General features: G+C 42.8%; 1 protein-coding gene across 6 annotated transcripts in view; it reads right to left on the bottom strand.

Annotated features, from left to right (window-relative positions):
* Positions 1 to 565: 565 nt before the first annotated feature.
* The window catches only part of NCOA6 (nuclear receptor coactivator 6), a 47225-nt gene continuing 26362 nt past the window's right edge, over positions 566 to 21428 (bottom strand). For 3 of the 6 annotated variants that reach the window (XM_030462849.1, XM_030462846.1, XM_030462847.1), the window contains exons 11-16: positions 15710 to 15831; positions 11847 to 14849; positions 9233 to 9301; positions 6989 to 7025; positions 4261 to 4409; positions 568 to 1167 (exon numbers count right to left, since the gene is read on the bottom strand). In XM_030462849.1, the coding sequence (XP_030318709.1) occupies positions 1121 to 1167; positions 4261 to 4409; positions 6989 to 7025; positions 9233 to 9301; positions 11847 to 14849; positions 15710 to 15831 (3427 nt within the window). In that variant the 3' untranslated portion in view covers positions 568 to 1120. Of the gene's footprint in view, positions 4740 to 6988; positions 7026 to 9232; positions 9302 to 11846; positions 14850 to 15706; positions 15832 to 21428 lie in introns of all 6 variants that reach the window. The other 3 variants (XR_003988397.1, XR_003988396.1, XM_030462850.1) reach the window with 3 other exon arrangements.

The raw sequence follows: 21428 nt of genomic DNA, 5'->3' as shown, positions 1-21428 counted from the left end.
GCAGCTGCCTCTCAGGGTTCCCAGTGCACATATTTTATATTTAATGCCAATTTATATTTAACCAGCCTCTAGATACGCACTTTTTAAAACTCCCCAAGAACAGAAAAAAAGGTGAAAGTAGCTACTGGCACCAAACCCAAGGTGCAATCTGAAAGGACCTGCTGATCACCCCCAGAGCCTGCCCTGTTCCCTGGCACACACCCAGCGTTGATGGCAGTGCAGAGAGCCACACAAGTAACTCCAGGCAGGCACATTTCAGACCATTTCATGGGGCAGTTTTCTCCTGCAGAGCAGTTTTCTCTGTGGGGAGCACTGTCCCCTGGCTCTCCTCACCCCCTCTGCACTGTACCAAACCCCAGGGTGGGTGTTTTCTTGCTTTACCTGGGAGGTATTTTCTTGCTTTTGCAAGAACTGCTGCACCAGTTCATTCGTTTGTGGTTAAACAAATTCCTTTCCAAAGCTCCATATAAGGAGCTTGCAGGCCTAGATCTCTACATAATCCCTTCCATCTTCCTGTTTGGAATGATGCTGTTGTTGCTGCTAATAATAATACAACCCCAATTATAGGACAATAACATTTATTTAGAGCATAAGGGATTCCACATTATACAAACCCTTAAATTTTGTGTTTGTTTCACTGGTCCATTTCTACAACAAATACATCAGATCTACTATATAATAAAATTATTTACATTTCCAAACAAGATCAGGTTTGTTTATAAACCCTCTTACTGCTATTCACATACAGTACTTAAAACAACAGCACAATACATTATTTTAATACCTAAAAATGACAACCCTGTATTCTAATCTGTTTATGAAAAGTGGAAACAAATAAATTTACAGTTGTCTTCCCCTCCCCTTCCATTTCATACAAACACATTAACCTAATGTGCTAACCCTGGACTTCACTCAGTAAATCCAGGGGGGTTTTCAGAAGAACCTGGTTTTTATATCTATTTATCTGTTTTTTAGAAAAAAAAAATCATTTCTTGGGAACAGCATAATCTTAAAATGACTTACTGTACAGAATTTTATTTAAAAAAAGAAAAATCACAGCTCAAAATTGCTATTGGTAAATTCACACTCATTTACAAGGTTCATGTTTCCATGCAGTAATTTACTTGGATTTTCTTCTTTTTGACTGCATTGCACTGGCACTCGTTTCTGAAATCAAAAGAAAAAAGCATGGATAGGGAGTTGGTAAGCCATTCACCAGAGGTGCACAGATTGCCCTTCTATTTCTCCAACACCAAAGTGCAAAGCTCTGAAAAGCAGAGTTTCTACAGAAGGGGATGGACTCTTCCCGAGAGGCAAAACCACCAGGCCCATCACCCTGACACAGTGCTTGGCAGCCACACAACCTTCCCCCAGCTTCTCTCAGGACACAATTTCTAACTGTTACGAGCTAAACATTTATGAAGTCCCAAAAGAATGGTCTTAAAAATAAAAGAGTTGTGTTATTTTTAACTGTTTTTTAACTTCAGTATCCACAATGTGCTCCATGCCATGGAGGGACTTCCCTGTGAAACGCAGCACTGGGCACAAACAGAAGCAATCAGACCCAAGCATCATGGAAACTGTTAGAAAAAAACCCCAAAACTTTAGGATTATGTTTTGAAGCCTGCCACACAAGTTAAGGATCTCATTGAGTCATTGGAAAATCAAGTCATGAGCAAACAAGTCTCTTCAGTGTACGTTGTGTTTCACAGAAAAGGCAGCTTATGCAGAAAGATAAATATTCTAATCCTGCAGCAGAAGCACTTGGAAGAAACTGCAGTGACCAGAGATGACATTTTCAGTGCACTTACCAAGGCACTAGGTTTCTGTCTCAAAACAACAGGAGTAAGGACCAAGGGTATTTATGTCTTTAGAAATTTTTAAAATGTAATTTTAAACATCTTTGGCTCTTTACAACATTTTCCAAAAGCTAGTGGAGCTGCATGCATTTTAAGAGTGAAAAGGGAAAAACTTCCTAAGATATCTAGCACTAGAAAAGCAACAGTACAACTCCACTTGGTTTTTAAATGTTGCATTAAAAATAAAATAAAAAACTCTTCAACATTAAAAAATTTAATAAACTTGAAGCTACAGTAGACACTGAAACAGCCCTTGCTGGAAAGGTATTCCAAAAAGCAAAAAAAAAAAAAAAAAAAAATATCCAGTACACCATCAGTTTACAGAAGTGAAACATCTCAGTGGGCAGGATGGCACCAACAGAATTCCTGCCAAGCTGTAGAGCTCCCTCTGAGCAGCCTGGCCAGGAGCTGCCCAACCTCCATCTGTGGGAGAACCGAGGGGGCAGCAGGCAGAACCTGGCCCAGTCCTTGTCAGTATCCCCAGATCCCCCTCTCCTGCTTGGAACCCAAACCTGCACACCAGAGGGTGCTGTGTCTGAGCTCCAGTGTGGCCTCTGCTCCTGCACCTCCCCTCCTGCTTCCTCCCTCCTTCATACCATGGGAATTCCTACATGGACTGGCTGAATCTGCTTTTCCCAAGTGCCATTTTTCTAGGGATTTTAACCAACCTCTGTCTCAAAGGTGACTCTTTCCAGCCCCTCCCTTCTCTTTCCCCTGGGTAAGTCAGTTCCTCAGGACACTGATTCTGTAGCCATGGATGCCCAGGAGGCCAGAGGCACACAAACAAATGTCCTTCCCTAAGTTGTGACCAATAACAACGTAGAACAGAGTAGGCACAAGTGGCAAACCTGGTTACACTTCTGCAGCTACCTCACTAATCCTCCAGACTGTCCTCTTCTACAGGACTCTTGTTCTGCTCCTTTTCTCTACAACTTGGGAGCCAGGAGTTGCTCACATGGGGACAAGGTAATCAAAGTCCATGGCAAGCTGGACCTATGTTTTCAAGCAAAACCCTTAGATACTGCAGCAGTTTCAGACATGTTTTAAAAACAATTATTTTACTTACAGAGGTAAAGGAATAATACAGTCAGTACAAAACCCCTAAGTGTGTTCTGGTATGGTTTAAATGTGATGTCCTTTCATGTTCCCACATTTTGAGACTTTGAGGTGCCACTGGTTGTCATCTTTAGGTTTATTCATTACAGTATTTGAGGCAGGTCATTTGTTCCAGATCCCTTCAAACTCAGGGAAGTATCACCAAATCAGCTTTACATTGGCTTCACATTTTTCAAACTTTTCTCCACAAGCATGAAAGAGAATTTATTTTTACAATACAGACTTAAATTCTTCTGCACAATCCTGCCACAAGAAGTAAATTTAATTAAATTCAGCAGCCACAAAAGTGCAGAACTTAGAGGTCCCTCCATATAACCTTTGAGAGTCACTGCAGTTACACACAGCTGGAAGTCTTCTCTGAAACTCTTAAAATACAAATGTTCTTACCAGCACACTTTAGTAGCTTCAGTATGGAAAATGGTTGCTGAATTCAACTTGACTTCCTTTTATTATCATTTTATATTAGTACTTCTTTGTTCTGTAGGTGATCTTTAAAGTATTGGTTGAATGTTGCCTCTTGAAAGTCTCTCTCTACCCTCTGGCACAACTTTTGGCCAACAGAATATTTTTGACCTTTAAACATAAAGAGCTGACACCATTAGCTTCAGAAATGCAGAATGGCACCAGGACCTGTGCACTCCAGCCATGACCCTGTACATCACACCAATGCTGCAAAATTTGTTAAAGAAATAAGGAAATAAGGCCTGTCAGCAAGTGCTGATGCCACAGGTTGGTGTCTGTAACTTCAGGACTTCACATGTTGTGAGAAAGAAGAGCTGAGGCCCCATGTGCTAGCACACAGCTCAGTGCCCCAGGCTGCCATCCAGCAGCATTGAGTGTGCCTGAATTACAGCATTTGGCTTTGCAAGAGCTGACCATGCACTTGGGAACACTTAAGCATTTGTCGTGTGTCTTTCAGGCTTCAGGAAATCAAAAAAAAAAAAAAAAAGGTCATTTTTTTACTTGAATGGCAGCATCAATCCTTTTAATGACAACACGTTTCTGACAGGAGAATTCAACTCCAACGAGGCAAGCTCGCTGAGCACTACGTTGATGAGTGCTGCAGAAAGCAAATTCCACAAATTTAACAACAGGAAACTCAGAGAGGATTTGCTGCCAGGACAGAGGTCGGGATATCAGCACCGACCCATGTCTAAATCCTTGAAACCAGAGTTAAAAGCACACAACACGGACAAGCTGTAAACCACCAGTGATTGAAAGGGTTACTATTTGGGAAGTATGTTACTCCCAGCCCTCTCCAGAGAAACAGGGCTGTGCATTTTACCTTTTGCAGTGCTGGATGCAGATGCTGGCCTGGAGGATCTCTTGCGCTGTCCGTTTTCTACAGATTCCTGTGAAGCGGCAGAATCCTCTGCTCTTGAATTTCTTCTATTTGGAGTTTTAGACTTTTCACAATTCTCTTTTGTCTCATTACTAATAAAGTGGGACAAAATATTTCTGATGAAGTGTAAGAAGAAATAGGTTTTTCTATGCAAGTCAGACAAGCTGGAGGATGGACCAACACAGGTACCAGTTCCGGACTATTAGCACTGAAGACATGAAATGCTAGAGATACCAGAAGTTTTATCAGATGAAGAATGACCTGAGTAAGCCAGAGTATAGTCCATTTCTATTAAAAAATTATCAGAGGATACAGAATTGAGAAGTCCTCAAAGAGAATATTTTCAACAATAGAAGACCAAGAAATTAGATGCATTATAAATTGTCTGCTCTGTTTTCCACAGGCGCCACCATTACTGAGGTCTAGGAAAAGCAAACAAGTTACATTAGAGACTGCTGCAGGATGGGAACACAGAGTAGAAATTGCAGATAAACACAAGGAGGAGTTACCAGCTCTTCAATGAGTCTGCCAGTTTTTGATTTTACTAAAAAGACTCACTCTGCTGATCCAAGTGATTCCTTGACATATTCAAAAGCTTAAGGTTTACTTAAAATTTCCTTCAAGCTTTAAAGCTTGAAGTTGTATCTTTTCCTTATAACAGGAAGATTTTTCTGCTATAAAAATAATTTTAGGTTGTGTGTAAATCTGTTTCTTGTCACTGAGACAATAAAGGGAGTGCTGCATTTGTAATTAAACTCCTCTTTTATCACTCTTAACCCTGTAAATCCACCCTGAGGTCTGGGTGTTTTCTCCTCCATACATTAATGCCAGACAATTTCTGAGAAGGGGTTTCTGAAGATTAAGCTAAACTTACCTCCTGTGAATTCAAAGGTAAGTCATTAATCAAACAAAGTATTTTGCCAATAATGGAAAAGGATAAAGAAAACTCATTTCATGCCCTTTGGGTTATACTTGCAAGATTTCAGGAAAGATTGCCTTAAAGAACTGCCTGAAAACACACACAGCAGACCTGGGCATTAGAGGGGTTCCACTACACTGTCAGTGTTCCAGAGAAAGGTCTGCTTTGAGAGGAAAAACTACTAAAAATGCTTGAGATTTTAAGTAACAGATACTGGAAATAAAAGTTTTTCAACAAAAGGAGAGACAAACATTCTCAAATGAGGAAACACACAGCAGAGGACAATATGGAAGCACCTGGATTGCCTCAGATCCAAAACAAACACTGAATTCTAACTTCCCCTTAAGTCACTATTATGAGCAATCTATAAACTGACTCCTCCAAACATGTCACAAACTTTTCTTCTGCCAAATAACCTGGGCAGCTGAAACAACAGCAGAGGATTCCTGGAGGTGCATCAGCTGCTGCAGTTCAGGTATCACCAGTAATTTCTACAGATTCTTGTGACTAATCCGTGGTTTGGATTGTCTCACAGTAACCAACACATCACCTCTCTCCTTTTATAGGAGGAAATCAAGTTGGCCGAGGCAAAAATATCTGTAGTGCTTTGCAGGCTGCAAGGCTCCTTGAAGGTTTGGACTGTCTGGTGTTTAACTCCAGGAGATCACAGCTGATGGCTTGAGATACACAATTTGTCCAAAAACTTTCCTTCTCTTCTGGTTTTGCTCAGAAAAGTGTAAACTCAGAAAAAATCCAAACAGAAACACACTTGTGCTGATCTGATGTGGTAAATGACTCTGGAGATTGGTCACACAAGAACACCTCATCTGAGGATCTGCTCATCTGCTGAGCTTTTTTTAAAGATCCTACCCTAAAAAAACCCTACCTCATGAAGTTTCAGTTTGTTTTTTTACTACTAGAAAGATGCCAATCCATGGGAAGGTAAATAATAGTTAAATATTCAATTTTAAGTAATTCCTGAGAAATCTCACTGTGCTTCCTCCCTCCCTATTTCCTGTGGCACCCATGGGTGATTTGCTCCTCTCACCTTGGCCTGGGGGATCACAAGGGCAGCATCAAAACCAACCCAGTCTTGCCAGCAGTTATTCAAAAACCTTACCAAGGCTTGTCAGCACAGATGCCTAGACTGACTTTAAGAGCCTGGTGGGTATAGAATCTTACAGAAATAGATCTTGGAAACCATATTTTCTTGTGGCAGAACACAAATCATTTGAAATGTAATCTTTTAATTACTGGATGTCTAATGGGTAGAAGATGAAGCTTCTACCTGCTGCCTTTCCTGTCAGGTTTTGGCAAAGTGTCAACAAGAAAACACAGAGGAAATCTAGAGTAAACAGTCACAAAGGTACAAGAAGACCAAACTTTAGAAAGACCAACTTTCAAGAAAATAAAAATTCACAGAACAGCTGAGATGCAGGCTCTGAGGGCTTAGTTTCAATTTCTGATTTCTTTTTAGAAATGGCAGAACAATCAAGACCCTTCCATGATGTGAAACAGTCAGGCCTGAAGGGTAAGAGCTCAAAGCATATAGACAGACTCAGGAGAAAGTTACCTTCTATTCTGCATTTCAGCAATGTTTTAAAAAATTCAGCAAGCCAAATTGTTTAGCAGGACAGAAAGAGTATGGAGGAGAAAGTGAAGAGCAGAAGTTGAGCAATTGAAGCAAAGAGAAAGGGACTTCTTCCCATGAGAGCTACATCTATTCTGAATCTACATAAACTATCTCCTTACCTTTGACCAGCAACTACTGGAGCATTTGTTTCAAGTTCTACAAGAGAAAAAGATAATTTTTAAGTCTGCTGTAGAAGTACATACTGACACTGACAAGGCACAGCTATCTCACATTTCTCTCATTATCTACAAGGTCTGAACAATAAACTTCTCTCATCTATCATTACTGTCACAGCTAAAATATCACAGTCCCACACCAGCCAAGGACTCTGCCTGAGCCCAGCCAAGCCAGAGCAAAGTTAAGAGGAACCCTGCAGAAAAAACTATAGAGAAGCTTCCTGACAAGGGTGACAGTCTTCTCCCTTTTAAAATTTCATTTTAGACAGTTTGTTACTTCCCAAACATCTAAGTTTTAATGGTTTTAAACAAATAAAATATTGATATTGATATGTAACAATTTGCCTCAGCCCAAGCACCTCTCACAGCAATATCTCCTAATGCAAAGGAAGACAATTTTCTGAAGCCTAATTGTGTTTCTCCTGAACTGGAAAAAGCCTCTTGGAAGATGCTGTAAAGGGCCATCTGACCTGCCTTCTTTCTCCCCCTCTACTCACAGGCATTTTATACCTACAGATCAGGTTTCATTTTGAGTCCTCACCACTACAAACAGCTCTCCTTTTCATCATGCAACTTTTCTAAGCTTTTTCCTGCTCATCTTTTCAATTCTCCTCCTATCTAACAGAGCCTGTCCAGGGCAGGGAGGTTGGAGTAGGTGATCTCTAAAGTCCCTTCCAACCTAAACTATTCTATGATGATTCTGTAATCCCTTGTGTGAGGGAGTCCCTTACACAGCCCCCCTGATGACAAACTGTCACTGTTTTAGGGATTACCATCACACAGTATGTAGGAACTCACATTAAGGGTTTGTCTCATTGCCCGTGGAGTTCTCCATCTCACTCTGACCACTCCACAATCCTTGGGACAGTTCTGCACAGAACTGTGATTTTGCCATTAAGATCAATTTAGCACAAGGAACAAGGGTGTAAAAACCCCAAGAAAACAGGTAATATCTGTCCCCTTATAGTAAATACCCCTACAGTTTCTGTTGCTGGAACATCAGACTCTTCAGTGTAAGTGTATGGAGCACCTTCTGGATGCTTTAGAAACTAAAGAAAAATAGACTAAACAACATAAGAAGAGTTATTTTTTCTTCCAACCCAAATCTGAGCAGGGACAAAATCCAAAAGTAAAAATCTATTATGTCAGCAGAAACTCCCTGATACAGCCACATCAGCAACAGGGCAGTGGGATGTAACTAAAGAGGGTGCATGAACAGGGGCAATGTAGGTTTTAGGCACAATGGCTTTAAATTAGAGAGGAGCAGATCTGGATTGGATGTTAGGAACAAGTTCTGTGCCATGAGGGCAGTGGAACAATGGCACAGGGTGCCCAGGGAGGGGGTTGAGGCCTCATCCCTGGAGATGCTCAAGGTGAGGCTTGAGGAGGCTCTGAGCACCCTGATCTGGGTGAGGGTGTCCCTGATACTGCAGGGCTGGGACTGGGGGACCTGGAGAGGTCCCTTCCAACCCAAATCATTCTATGATTCTAACATCTGTGTTTAAGTGGAAGTTTAAAGAAAGCAATTTAGTGCAGTTTTTACTTTCTGAGAGCTCTAATTGTATTAGAGATGGAAAATGCATGGAGAGTGTCACTTCCCACACACAATGCAGTGCCTTTCCATTTTCCCTACTTATCTTGGAAATGACTTCTTTAAAACACCACAGAAATGATGGTGAAACACCATCATAATAGATAGTAGCAACTAAAAGCCATCTCCATTCTTGAAACACTGCTGAGGGTTCATTAAAAGCAGAACAGAAGAGGAAGGGTTACAGATCTAAAACTTACCATTCCCAGCATGGTTTCTGAAAATATTTTCAGAAGTGTCCCATATAAAAGAAGAAGAAAAAAATCCCATTTGTTCTTAACAAAACTTGAAAACCCAAACACATCCTTACAAATCCAGCCCCTCCTGCTTATAACTGAATATCTAAAAACTGCCCTGGTGATTTTTTTTCATTTTACTTGATCCTATATTGAATGTCTAACAAAGCTTTGAAGACTTCTAAACAGAATATATCTAACACAGAAAAAAAAACCCAAAAGCAAAAGTAAGAAAAAAACCACAAACCCCCTAGGGGCACATTAGTGACCATTAAATACACATTCAAACAAAAGCATTTTCAGTAACAAATATGAAGAGTTTAGTTCACCTCTATTCTGCTTTTCCAAAGTAAGATTTACCTGTTCTTTGAACAGTACTTTCTGATGTTGCAATTGAGCTTTTTTTCTGTGTTAACTGTTGAGAGGATGCTAGAATAAAAGTGGAGGGAAAAAGCATTATTTTCAAAGGCAGTCACAAAGATTTTGTTGTATGATCTGTCTGCTTTTATAAAACGTTGTATTTTCCAACTCAGTGCAATTTTTCATCTATGGATGCATTTTTTTTTAACCTCCCCTTGCCCCCCACCCTCCCCAGTTTAAAACAAAAACAACAAACTTGGGCAAAACTATCCCAAGGAAGTTTTCTTAACTAGAGTAAGTGCTGAAATTAAGTATTAGGAAACACATTTTTTAATGTAGGTTTTTCACCACATGGAGAAAAGTCCTAGAAATTAAGGAGTTTAGTCTCCCTTGTTTTAATGCTCCTTTCATCTGAAGTTTTGAGGAAAAATAGTTAATGAACCAATGCCCTCACTCTTCCAGTTACATTGCAGGAGTGTGTCCTGGTTTGGGCAAGGATCAGGGTAATTTTCTGTCTTGTACTTTTGCTTTCAGCTCAGTCTCTTGTAAATAGCTGCACTTGCTGAAATGAACAGCAAGTTTCTCAGACAGTGGCTGCTGCTGGGACTGATAACTCCATGTTTATAGTTACAGCCAGAGACTGGTGTGCAGAACCAAGGACACTGCTCAGCTCTGAGGAACATTTTGTCCTCCAGAAGGAGAGAAGGAGTAAAAAGGTCACACCTGGAACCCTCCTTTGGGGAGGAACAGACAAGATTGATGCCAAAATTGACCAAACAGAGGATTCCATCCCAGACACCTCACACTCAGTATAAACTTGAGGGATCACCAGGCTCAAACCCCTTCCTGCTTCCCCTTCTTCCCCTCTCCCTCTTTGCTTCAGCATCCTGGGAGGATTCCATCCCTTCCTCTGCCTCTGCTCCTGATCCACCCCAGCCTGAATCTGTGTGTTCCTGCCTCCAGCTCCCAACTGCTGCTGACCCCAGGATTCCAGCCTGGACTTTCCCAGGGCTGCCCTGCAGCCTTGGGGTGACGTGAGAGTTATTGGGGGAAGGGGGGAGGAACCTGGGATCAATTTTCCTGTATATTTGTATAGATTTAGTAATTTTTTCTTATTTATCATTCCTGTTTGGTTAAAGCTGTGTAGTTTAGCTTCCAACCTGTGAGTCTCTCTCCCTTATTCTCTCTCCTTTTCTGATCTGGGAGGGGAGGGGGATCAATAGAGTTTAATTGCCGGGCCAGTGTTAAACCCTGTCAGAGTGCAAACTGTGCTCCAGAGTCTCCCTTGAGGTCCTTTGGTGGTAAGATTATATAATGTAACATTTCATAGGCTGCCACGTTAAAAAATAAGATGGAAAAACAGTTGGTTTTGGGCTAGTGCTTTCTATTCTTCTCTTACATGTGATAAGGAACTTAGGGAGAATATAAAGACAGAAAGTTGAATGTTCCTGTTTAAACAAAGAATATCCACTTCTGTTTTATCTCCTGACACACCAGAATTCTTTCTGGTCAGCAACAGTGATAGCCACATTCAAGTTGAAGTTCTCAGTTCCACTGACTTCTGTGGATTTTACCATCCATGATTTTATTTTCTGTCTAAATTCTGGATATTCAGCTTACTTATTTTCACACCATTGTCAACAGATTAAAAGTGGCATCAAGAGATAGGTGCAACGGGACAAAGTCTGTCAGATGCTCAAATTAAAACAGTAAAGGAGTAATAGTAAAAGTAAAATTCAGATGTGAAAGTAATTCTATGTTTTTGAATTGGGTGCAGATCATTTTTTCAGGTATTTCTCTGAAATGAGCATTTTAATTATTCCCTAGATATAGGTGGGTTTGTTTTGGTTTTTTTTTCTTCTGATGGTTATTCAGCTATTTCTCTACAGGGTTGAGGTTATTCAGACAGCTAAGTAGTATTATTAGGATTAACTCTATTATCATAATTAAGCCAATAAACTGAAACAAAAAGTCTCTGGAAAGACTGCAGCAAAACAAAAGTGTATAAGGTACCTCGATGACTTTTGTCAGAGATACATCCACTTTCTCCTCCTACTTCTAACAGCTGCTTAAAGTCACTCCTCTGACACTGCATCATCTGTTCCTGACAAATACCCTAGTTCAGCACTAAATGGAAACCAAATTAAAATATCTGAAGTGTAAATCTTAGTGAAATGCAAGGCTGTTTCTTGCTCAGATACTAGAAACTAAAAGCAGTTTTCAGCCTCAGCTACAGGTGTCTGAATTTTATTATGTTCATGGAAAAAAAAGCACCTAGGAAGTTTACAAAAGCAACCCTGCTTCTTCATGCAGGGGCTTTTCATAAGAGTGCTCAGCAACAGGACAAGGGGAAATGGTTTTAAACTGAGGGAGAACAGGCTGGATCTTAGGACGTTCTTCAGTAGGAGGGTACTGGAACAGAATGCCCAGAGCTGTGGCTGCCCCCTCCCTGGAGGTGTTCAGGACCAGGCTGGATGGGGCTTGGAGCAACCCTCTTCAGTTGAGAGGTGTCCCTGCCCAGGGCAGGGAAGTTGGAGTAGATGCTCTCTAAGGTCTCTTCCAACCTAAACCATTCTATGATTTTATGATTTACTCAGGGTAGCACCGGACTCACCTGCACTTTGTAGCACCTCCTGCTGTGCTCCTGCTTTTTCCTCTGCCCCAGCACCCCCTTTCTGCTCTGCCAGCAAACCCCCATGGCTGCTGCCATTAGTGCTGGGTGCTGTGGGTGCTGGGGGTGCTGGGGGTGCTGGGTCTGGGGTGGCGGGGGCAGCTCCAGCTGGTGGGATGCTGGCAGGAGGAGTGCTCGTGGAAACAGTGGGAGAGGCAGAGGCAGGAGCAGCAGCTGCAGTGCTGAAACTGGAACTGCCAGGCCCAGAAGTGCTCTGTTTAACATTGCTGGGTGCTGGAGGTGTCACAGTTTTATTATCTAGTTCTGCTGGTGGTTGCTCTGTTCCCAAACTATTTGGGGCTGGAGTTTCTAGTCCCTGACCTTCTGCTTCTCCATCCAAAGCATACTGCTCCTCCCCTTTCTCAAGGGAGCCAGTGACTTTCTTGCATGCTTTAGTCAGCAGGAGTTGGCCGATCTTGTCCACCTTTCCCTTCCCCTTACTCGATGAAACGGGGCTGCGTCTGTTCCCAGACCCAGGGCTGCTCGTAAGGAGAGGTGAAAGCACCGGTCCTGAGGGGGCTGCTGGGCCAGAGCCCTGCTCACTCGAGCCACCACTTTGAGAAGAAGTTTCCTCTGGGCTGAAGTCTTTGACTTGCTGAGCAGGAAGATGTGAAGGAACACTGGATGCAGTTGTGGCAGGAGAAGGCAGCTGAACGGGAGGTGCCAAGGGGTTAAGAACGAGTGGTCTGCTGGTGGGGATACCAGAAACAGGGCTGCTGGATGATGTGCTGGGGGGAGGAGTAGGCCCAGAAGAGAACTTTATATTCTGTGGTAGATGCAAGGGACCAACAACTGCGACTGACTGAGGCATGAGGCTGGAGCTGGAAGTCATCGGGGCTGCTGGAATTGTACTTGATTGAGAGCCCTTCATAACCTGAATTATTGATGATGAGTTTATAAAGACAGGTGTGATAAACTGTGGCCGGGCACTCGACTGGGCTGTTGACTGTCCCTCAGAAACCATAACTTTGTTCCCTACATTGGGCATGGTGACAACAGTTGACACTAATGCTGGTTGCAAGTGAGAAGGCAAGGATGCTGATGTGTTAGCAGAAGATGTAATAGGGTTTGAAGTTACAAATACTGTTATCTGGTTTGGTGGTAAAGGACCTGAAATAGAGGAAGAGCTGACAGGCCTCTGCATGACTGGAGGAACACTCTGTGCAACGTTTGAGTTTACTTCTCCTGGTTCCTGGTGTCCTGCATTAGCACAGGGCTCACTGTTTTGAGGCAAGCTCAGTGAATTAGATGGCTCTTTGCTGGAGGATGAATCCTGCAGTGGAGGAATGACAGCAATCTTCTTCAATTCCTCCCCCGTGGTGACTATGGGTGCTATTTCAAGTCCAGTCAACCCAGGAGGCTTAATGGTTACATTAGGAGCTCCAGAATTATCAAGAAGTTGACTTAAAGAAGTTGGTGCCTCCCTCATAGCTGGAGATACCATGGTTTTACTTTCCTCTGAGACTGGAAGCTTACTGGTGTCTGAGGCCTGCCCGTCCTTTTTCAACTGTTCTTCTGGAACTAACATTTTCACTTCTGGAGTAGGGATACCTTTCAGTTCAATATTGGGCTGGTCTTTGTTCCCCTGGACACCTTGTGCACTCTGACACTCGTTATCTGGAGGCACACTAAGGGTCTCTTTATTATCTTCAGGAATGCCAGTCACTGCAGATACAGAAATTGCAGGATTCTGATTATTTACCAGGTTATTATTTTGAAAACTTGTAGTCACAGGTGTAGGCAAAGAAGAGGGACCAGGGATCATATTTCTTTGCAATTCCATGTTCTGCAAGAGAGATGGATTCTGCTGAGGTGTCAATGATAATTTAGCTGCTTTTGAATTCTGTCTGCCAGGGCTTGGTGTAGTTTTCCTACTGGATCCAGGACTGGACCTTCGACTATTGCTTGGACTTGCTCTCTTTGTTCCCCCAGTGTTGGTTTGTTTTCCTGAATTCATGGCTGTGCCTTCCAACTTGTGTGCCTGTGGAGCAGGAAAACTTGACTGACTGTTAATGGTGAGATTTGATGGGGCTTGTCCAATGGCCTTCAAAGTAGTGGGATTAAGACCCTGCTGATCAAATCCTCTATTGAGATTAGGCCTGGGAGGTAAAGGAATATTAATCTGGGGAGGGAAGAGCCCAGCTATAGAAGCATTGAGCCTCTCTGGAGACAAGCTGATTTCTGATGGTTCTGTGCTAGGTGGGCGGTTATTAGGGGTCTGAGGGTAGTATGGCCTTGGGCTTGCTCTGTTAGGAGTTTTAGGCCTTGAAGTTTGTGATGGGGTGGCAACATTTGGAAAATGGTGTGTAAGAGCAGTAGACAGAGAATTAGACTGCTGCTGGGGACTTGCACCTTGGGCAGCTGAAAGTGGGGATGGTCCAGGTTTGGGTCCTGTCATCATTAATTGGTTCTGTGAAACTACTAAATGAGATGTCAAATTATTCTGAGCTCCTGATGCTGGGGGGCCTTCAGTTCCACCTCCTTCTGGAAGAGAAGCCACTGATGAAACCTCTCTAAGGGGTGAGCTGGAAGGGTTCTGCACATTATCTTGATAAACCATTTTTCTTGCATTATTTCCCAGTGGAGGATTGCCTGGCAAGGAAATTCTTTGTTTATCAGGAGATGGAGGCACTGATCCAGGTCCCTGGAGGTTAACCATCACTGGCATGTTACCACTCTGCTGGATGGGCATTCGTTGAGCATCTGGATTCAGAGGCCCTCTAGGTGGGTGAACTCCCTGTGGCACAGGGAGCCTGACAGATTTGGGATCCTGTTGCATCATCAGCATCATCATCATCTGCTGCTGCTGCTGTGGGGTCTGTGGTGGTGCCTGGGCTTGCTGGGGTGGTGGCTGTGGCTGCTGCTGTGGCTGCTGCTGTGCATGTGGCATGAGCTGAGGTGGCATCTGCTGAAGTGGCCTTTGTTCCACTGGCTGAGCTGGATAACCTAAGGCAACAAGATGATGCACTCATTAAAACCAAACCAAGATCAGAGAAAGCAAAATTTCTATAACAAACAGGATCAGACAAAGTACATGGCCAGGAGCCTGCTTATCTTATGTGAGCCTTTACAAACAAGGACAGAAATTTTACTTAATTCTTAAGAATATTTTTAGCTTCACATACAAACAATGACATTTAATTGGAGGTCTCTTAATAGGAGATCTCAGAGTACTGCATTAGCTATTAGTCCAGATTCATGCCACCTGAAAACTCTCTGCAGCTGTCCATGGGCTTGCTTTCCCTTACTAATGCAGAGCTGGAGTTATAAATATTCCTTAAACGTAAAGAATGTAACAGGAGGCCCTGTGGCACATGGACTAGCAGACCTGTTCCAGATCTGACATCTTCTAGTGTACAAAGTAGAATCTGCCACTTATTCGTTGGCCAAAAGTGGTGCCAAGAACCACCTGTGTGGTTCACCTTTGTGGAGTTTGTACTGAAGCCTCCCTATGTTCAAAGGGTATTTCCAAATGGAACCTTTATTTCCTAATTCTGGAAAGTCACCGACTGGTTAATGCTAAATTTTCAAGGCACCAGTCTGTGCTACAGCCAGAAATGCAGAATTTTTTAATCAATTATGTTATTGCTGAATAACTCAACAGTATTTAATATGACACCTACAGGACAATACACAAGAAGAATTAGCTCAAAATGAAGAAGTGGCCACAAAGAAGACATTTAAACAGGGGTAAGAGTTGGTTTTGGACCTGGATGTGTGGTAACACAAATAAAACTGTCACAAAAGTCAGTAAAAGCTCTTCTTTAGTTATTATATTCAGAAAACCCACAGAAAAATGCTACTACCTGGTGGCCTACTTGCAAAATCTGAAAGTTTAGGTCCTGAATTATCTAAACTCATTCCTTGTTCTCCAGACATTGATGACTGATCACTCTCCTCCAGGCCTGCTGGACGTGGTTCTGAAGAACTGAAAGAAAAATGATGGCAATTAAGATTCATTCCTCACATTGATGTTCAGCCTCTGCTTCTCTATCTCCACCACTAACTCCTAGCACTTTTCACAGACCTGCCAGCAGCTCACTGAAGGGTGCCACTGCTTCTGGAACAATCTGACAGGCCTGCTGACAGTCACTCCTGCCACCAAGAGGGAAACAAGTTGCCTGGTGCTCTATTTACCTGAAACAATTCTTTCCTTTGTTTCTACCCTGAATCTGAGTTTTATAACTAAGAAGATGCCAATGGATACTTCAACTACTATAGATACCTATATTTAAGCTAAACAGGCTTCCCTTTAACACTGCTGTGACACCATTTTGTGTGTCACAGAATTACTTTGTGTTGGAAAAGCTGTATTTTTGTGAAGACTGCAGCACTCAATTGAGTGACAACACTTGGTAAGACACTTTTAGTTTGTGGGCAGCCATGGTATGGGGGTTTCCATAGTGATCATGGTCCTCAGCAGTCTGGAGCTAGCCAGGCTAGGAGGAGCTGCCCCATGCTGGCCAACACGAGTGTCCCAGGACAAGACTGTCACACTCTATAAATGGGGGAGCTGGCTGGGGACAGCCCTCTCTCTCTCACTGGGCACCATCCCACAGGGTCTCTCCTCTCCTTCCCCTCCCCAAGCCCACTCTCCCTCTTGCTGGGACCATTGGGCTCTTGCTGAGGTACCCACAGGGTTTGACATTTGGCACCCACTGCTGGAAGGGGGCAGCTTGTGACTGTACCACGGGCTGAGTATAATTTCATGTGCTTTGTATTAGTATTCATACTAGTTTGGTATTTTATTAAGATTGTTTCCATTTCAAATCACAGGTATATTCTTTCCTTTTCCTGATTCCCCCTCTCAGTGGGGGGGAACACCTAAAGGCTACATGAAGGCACATGTGTACAGGTAAGTATCATGGGTAGATGCACAGAAACTGGCAAGTTTATACCAAATCTTGTGAGTCACCCACCAGAGCACAGACCTTTGGTGCTCTTCGTAGCTTTGTAAGTGATCACAGACCACAGACTGGTTTGGTTGGAAGGGACCTTAAAGCTCCCTCAGTGCCACCCCTGCCATTCTCAGGGACACCTCCCACAGCCCAGGGTGCTCCAAGCCCCATCCAACCTGGGCTGGAACACTGCCAGGGATGGGGCAGCCACAGCTTCTCTGGGAAACCTGGCACAGGGGCTCAGCACCCTCACAGGTAAGAATTTCTTCCTAATGTCTCATCTACATCTCCCTTTTCAGCTCAACACCATTCCTCTTTGTCCTATCATTACATGTCCTTTGCTAAAAGTTCCTCCTCAGCTTTCCTGCAGCCCCTTCAGGCACTGGAAGGTTCTCTAGGGTCTCCCCAGAGCCTTCTCTTCTCCAGGCTGATCAACCTCAACTTTCTCAAACTATCCTTAGAGGAGAGGGGGAGATGATGTGCTCCAGCCCTCTGATCCAATTCATCACCCTCTCCTGGACCTGCTCCAACAGCTCCCATGGCTCATGCTGTGGGCCCCAGAACTGGACCCAGCACTGTGTGGGGATCTCATCAGAGCAGAAGGGGACAGCAGAAGGGGACACTCTGCTGGGGATGCAGCCCAGGACACAGCTGGCTCTCTGGGCTGCAAGAGCATACTGCCAGCTCATGGGCAGCTCTTCATCCACCAGTAAGTTCATTATAGGGTGCTTGATGCTCAGGGGTCTCTCTAGAACAATTTCAAACTGTTCAGATTCAATGCCCAATAATTTCATCATGACAACAAACTTCAAAAAAAGCAAGTTTGTAATGAATATATATGGTCAGAGGATGTCAGATAAAGAGGGATGCAGAATAAAAGACCTTAACTGCTCATCAACTTCACGAATCTATGAAAGGAGATATATGCAATAATACACTGAGTTAAAATTAAAAACATCAAAATAATCCCACTGCCAACAAAGAAAGGCAGAATCATGCAGAAATGCTAAGGACAAAAGACATTTTCAGCAAGAGAAGTACATAAAGGCAGAGAGAGAGATCTGTCTTGATTTTAATTGAGAGTAACTGTGACATCTCTCCAGCTGACATGGCCAGGCCTGTCCTCACGTCCTACCACCTCCCTTACCAACGTTCAGAACTCAGTGTGTGACTTCAAAGTCCCTGAATTTATTCTGATCAAAACTGAGAAGGACATAAACCAAGAGAGAAGAAAGGTAAGAAAGAGGGCAAACACAGAACCATTCCAAGCACTGCTGCTGAGAGGACAAGATTGCCACGGAAGGGATCTGGAGTGAAATCTTCTGCCACCCATTTCTGTGATGCAGCTGTCATGGGCTTCCATACCTCCACCAATAGATTTGATTAAAATTGATAGAAAGCATAGACATGCCCCAGAAGCATTATACTAGCAGCCACTAATGAACAAAATATTTGGCAACAAGGTCACCCAGAGGAGCTGCAGCTCCTCTGTAGCCTTTGATGTAGGTGCCAGCAATGTGAACTAGAATAACTGCCTAAAATTGTGAACAGAAGCTTAAACTTCTAATTTTGCCATTTATTAATTCTTTGTAGTCGTGGGAGATTAAACCCACTACAGTTAGAGATTAGGCAAAAAGCAGAGCATCACTGCACAAAGAGGTTTAACCTAGAAAAGACTCATGGTGCAAAATCAGTTCTTAAAAAACATCTCCTGCCAGATGAGTCTAATCAGACCAAACCCTGCAAAACATACAGGAGTTCTGTTTGCTAGCAAAGAGGAGCAGCAATTTGGGAAAGACTGCTTCCTTTAATAGCTGGAAAATTTAACATAACTTGAATTTTGAATGTAGCTTAAATTTACTGGGAATATTTCACAACCAACAGTCGTAAAAGATATTCATATCCTGAATTTAACTGAGAAGCAAAATGAGAAGTTTGTGTGAGAGAAACAAATATTTCATGTTTGTTTTCTTCCATTGCTCTTGATGTAAAAAAACCCCAAAATAAACCGAAACCAAAAACCAAAACCCAACCAAAACAAACCCCAAAAAACCCCAAACCAGAAACAAAAACCAGAACCCCCCCCACAACTGCACATACAGATTGTCATAAGTGAACCCTCTGCTCCAGCAGTTCCATTCTCAAGCACAACCTTCAGATACGAAATGCTCAGCAGAGAGGGAACTCCAGAAGACAAAAAATATCCAAAAAAACCAAAACACCCCAAAAAATAAACATAAAAGGGCTGCAGAAGCTGAAATAAGGTGTGCAAAAATAAAACTACAGTACAGATGCAAGCAGAACCAACCCTGCTGAGAGGGCACAATGCTCTGCCACAATTCTGCTTCTATAGAAAGGCTCCTGTCCTTTGGTGCTAAATGAGTTTCATTTCCCATGTCTACAGGAGAACTGTCAACTCCAGACCTGCTGGTAAAAAGCACTGTCCTGGTTTGGGCCAGGATCAGGGTAATTTTCTGTCTTGTACTTTTGCTTTCAGCTCAGTCTCTTGTAAATAGCTGCACTTGCTGAAATGAACAGCAAGTTTCTCAGACAGTGGCTGCTCCTGGGACTGATAACTCCATGTTTATAGTTACAGCCAGAGACTGGTGTGCAGAACCAAGGACACTGCTCAGCTCTGAGGAACATTTTGTCCTCCAGAAGGAGAGAAGGAGTAAAAAGGTCACACCTGGAACCCTCCTTTGGGGAGGAACAGACAAGATTGATGCCAAAATTGACCAAACAGAAGATTCCATCCCAGACACCTCACACTCAGTATAAACTTGAGGGATCACCAGGCTCAAACCCCTTCCTGCTTCCCCTTCTTCCCCTCTCCCTCTTTGCTTCAGCATCCTGGGAGGATTCCATCTCTTCCTCTGCCTCTGCTCCTGATCCATGCCAGCCTGAATCTGTGTGTTCCTGCCTCCAGCTCCCAACTGCTGCTGACCCCAGGATTCCAGCCTGGACTTTCCCAGGGCTGCCCTGCAGCCTTGGGGTGATGTGAGAGTTATTGGGGGAAGGGGGGAGGAACCTGGGATCCATTTTCCTTTATATTTGTATAGATTTAGTAATTTTTTACATCATTCCTGTTTCATTAAAGCTGTGTAGTTTAGTTTCCAACCCATCAGTCTCTCTCCCTTACTCTCTCTCCTTTCTGTATCAGGGAGGAGAAGGGGATTAACAGAGAGCATCTGGCATTTGGTTTAATTGCTGGGCCAGTGTTAAACCCTGACAAGCACTCAGAATCTGGCTGAAAAAACACCTTTGTCCTGCAGTGCTCTTCAGCTCTGCACATTGTACTTCCCACTGCCCATCTCAATGCCAGGAGGGATTTTACCAAGTGCACCACTTCTGTCCTACCAGGACACCTGAGGTTTGTGGTCTGTGCACAGGGCAACATTAAAGAGCTGCATGTGCATGTATTTAATAGAATTAACTAACAGGTTTTATTTACAATCACATTTCACTTAAAAGATCTTTTCCCTCAGCTCACATCCCATTACCTACATTCTTCAGGTTCAGAAAACAGATGCAATCACTTTAGAGCAATCTATTTTTCTAGAATGTTCTTGGTTTTCATTCCAGTGCTGAGTTGCTCAAAAAAGAAAACTCTTGGAATTATTTCAGACTCCACTGGATAAAGTTTTTATGCAGATACTTATCCTATTTACATTCTCACATGGCTCAGTCTACAAAACATATTCCTAATGGCACTTCTCTTACTACGTTATTTTCTCCAACATGATTTCTAAGGAAAAAAAAAACAAAATAATTTCTAGAGTATTTATCAAATCAGTCTGATTTCCAACCAAGGTTTGCTGCTCTGAATTCTAAAATTTCTGGGGGAAAATGACAGAGAAAGAGCCAAGATGAAAAGCATCCTATTTGCTCCTGATGCAAATAAAAGCAATCCAAGTCAGAATTAAAAGGATCAGCAATTCCAAGGCAGGAAATTGCTGAGCTTGCCTAATGATGTGAGAGAAGCTGAGAGTGAAATGAGGATGGGAGATTTCTCAGCAGCTTTCACTGCAATCCCCCTCCCTTTTGCTGGAGAAGAACCTCAAAGCATTAATATGGGCAGCTCCCTTTTTAGTACTCCCACAAGGATAAATTGCTTCATAAACAGCCCATCAAGAAACAGAATGCTAATTCATATCAAGGTGCCAGAACAGCAGTTTGCAGGAGAATGTCCACTGAAAATTTAAGTGACAGAATAAGTACAAACTGGTATTTCCTTTTTAAGCACATGAAATCTGATTAAAAGCCTCACTTAAGAATTAGGAATTATTTTGAGTTGTCATAGCTCAAATGAAAAGTTCTAATTTAGGCTTCTTTTATTGTGAATTTTTTTTTAATGAGCAAATAATCATGAAAGCTCAGAGGAGAGCTTTAGGTATCTGGGTATTGGTATTTCTAGGCCATGCTGAAGCTCCCCAGTAAGACCAAAGGAAACAAAATCCTCCTGAGGCTTTTCTTTAACGATTAAAGGATTTTCTTTTCAGAAGAGAGAGCCAATTTGTCTGTTCCCTCTGGATCTTCTGTCTTTTTCATGGCAAGACAGCTCACTGCAGTGGTGGTTACTGTTATTTTATTGGAATCTATTTAGAGTGGAAGCACTTTTATTTTTTAT

This window comes from Calypte anna, chromosome 20 (genome assembly GCF_003957555.1).
Source record: "Calypte anna isolate BGI_N300 chromosome 20, bCalAnn1_v1.p, whole genome shotgun sequence".
In the NCBI taxonomy this organism is placed as follows: Eukaryota; Metazoa; Chordata; class Aves; order Apodiformes; family Trochilidae; genus Calypte; species Calypte anna.
The sequence above is the reverse complement of the archived record's forward strand: the minus strand, read 5'-3'. Positions and strand labels throughout refer to the sequence as shown.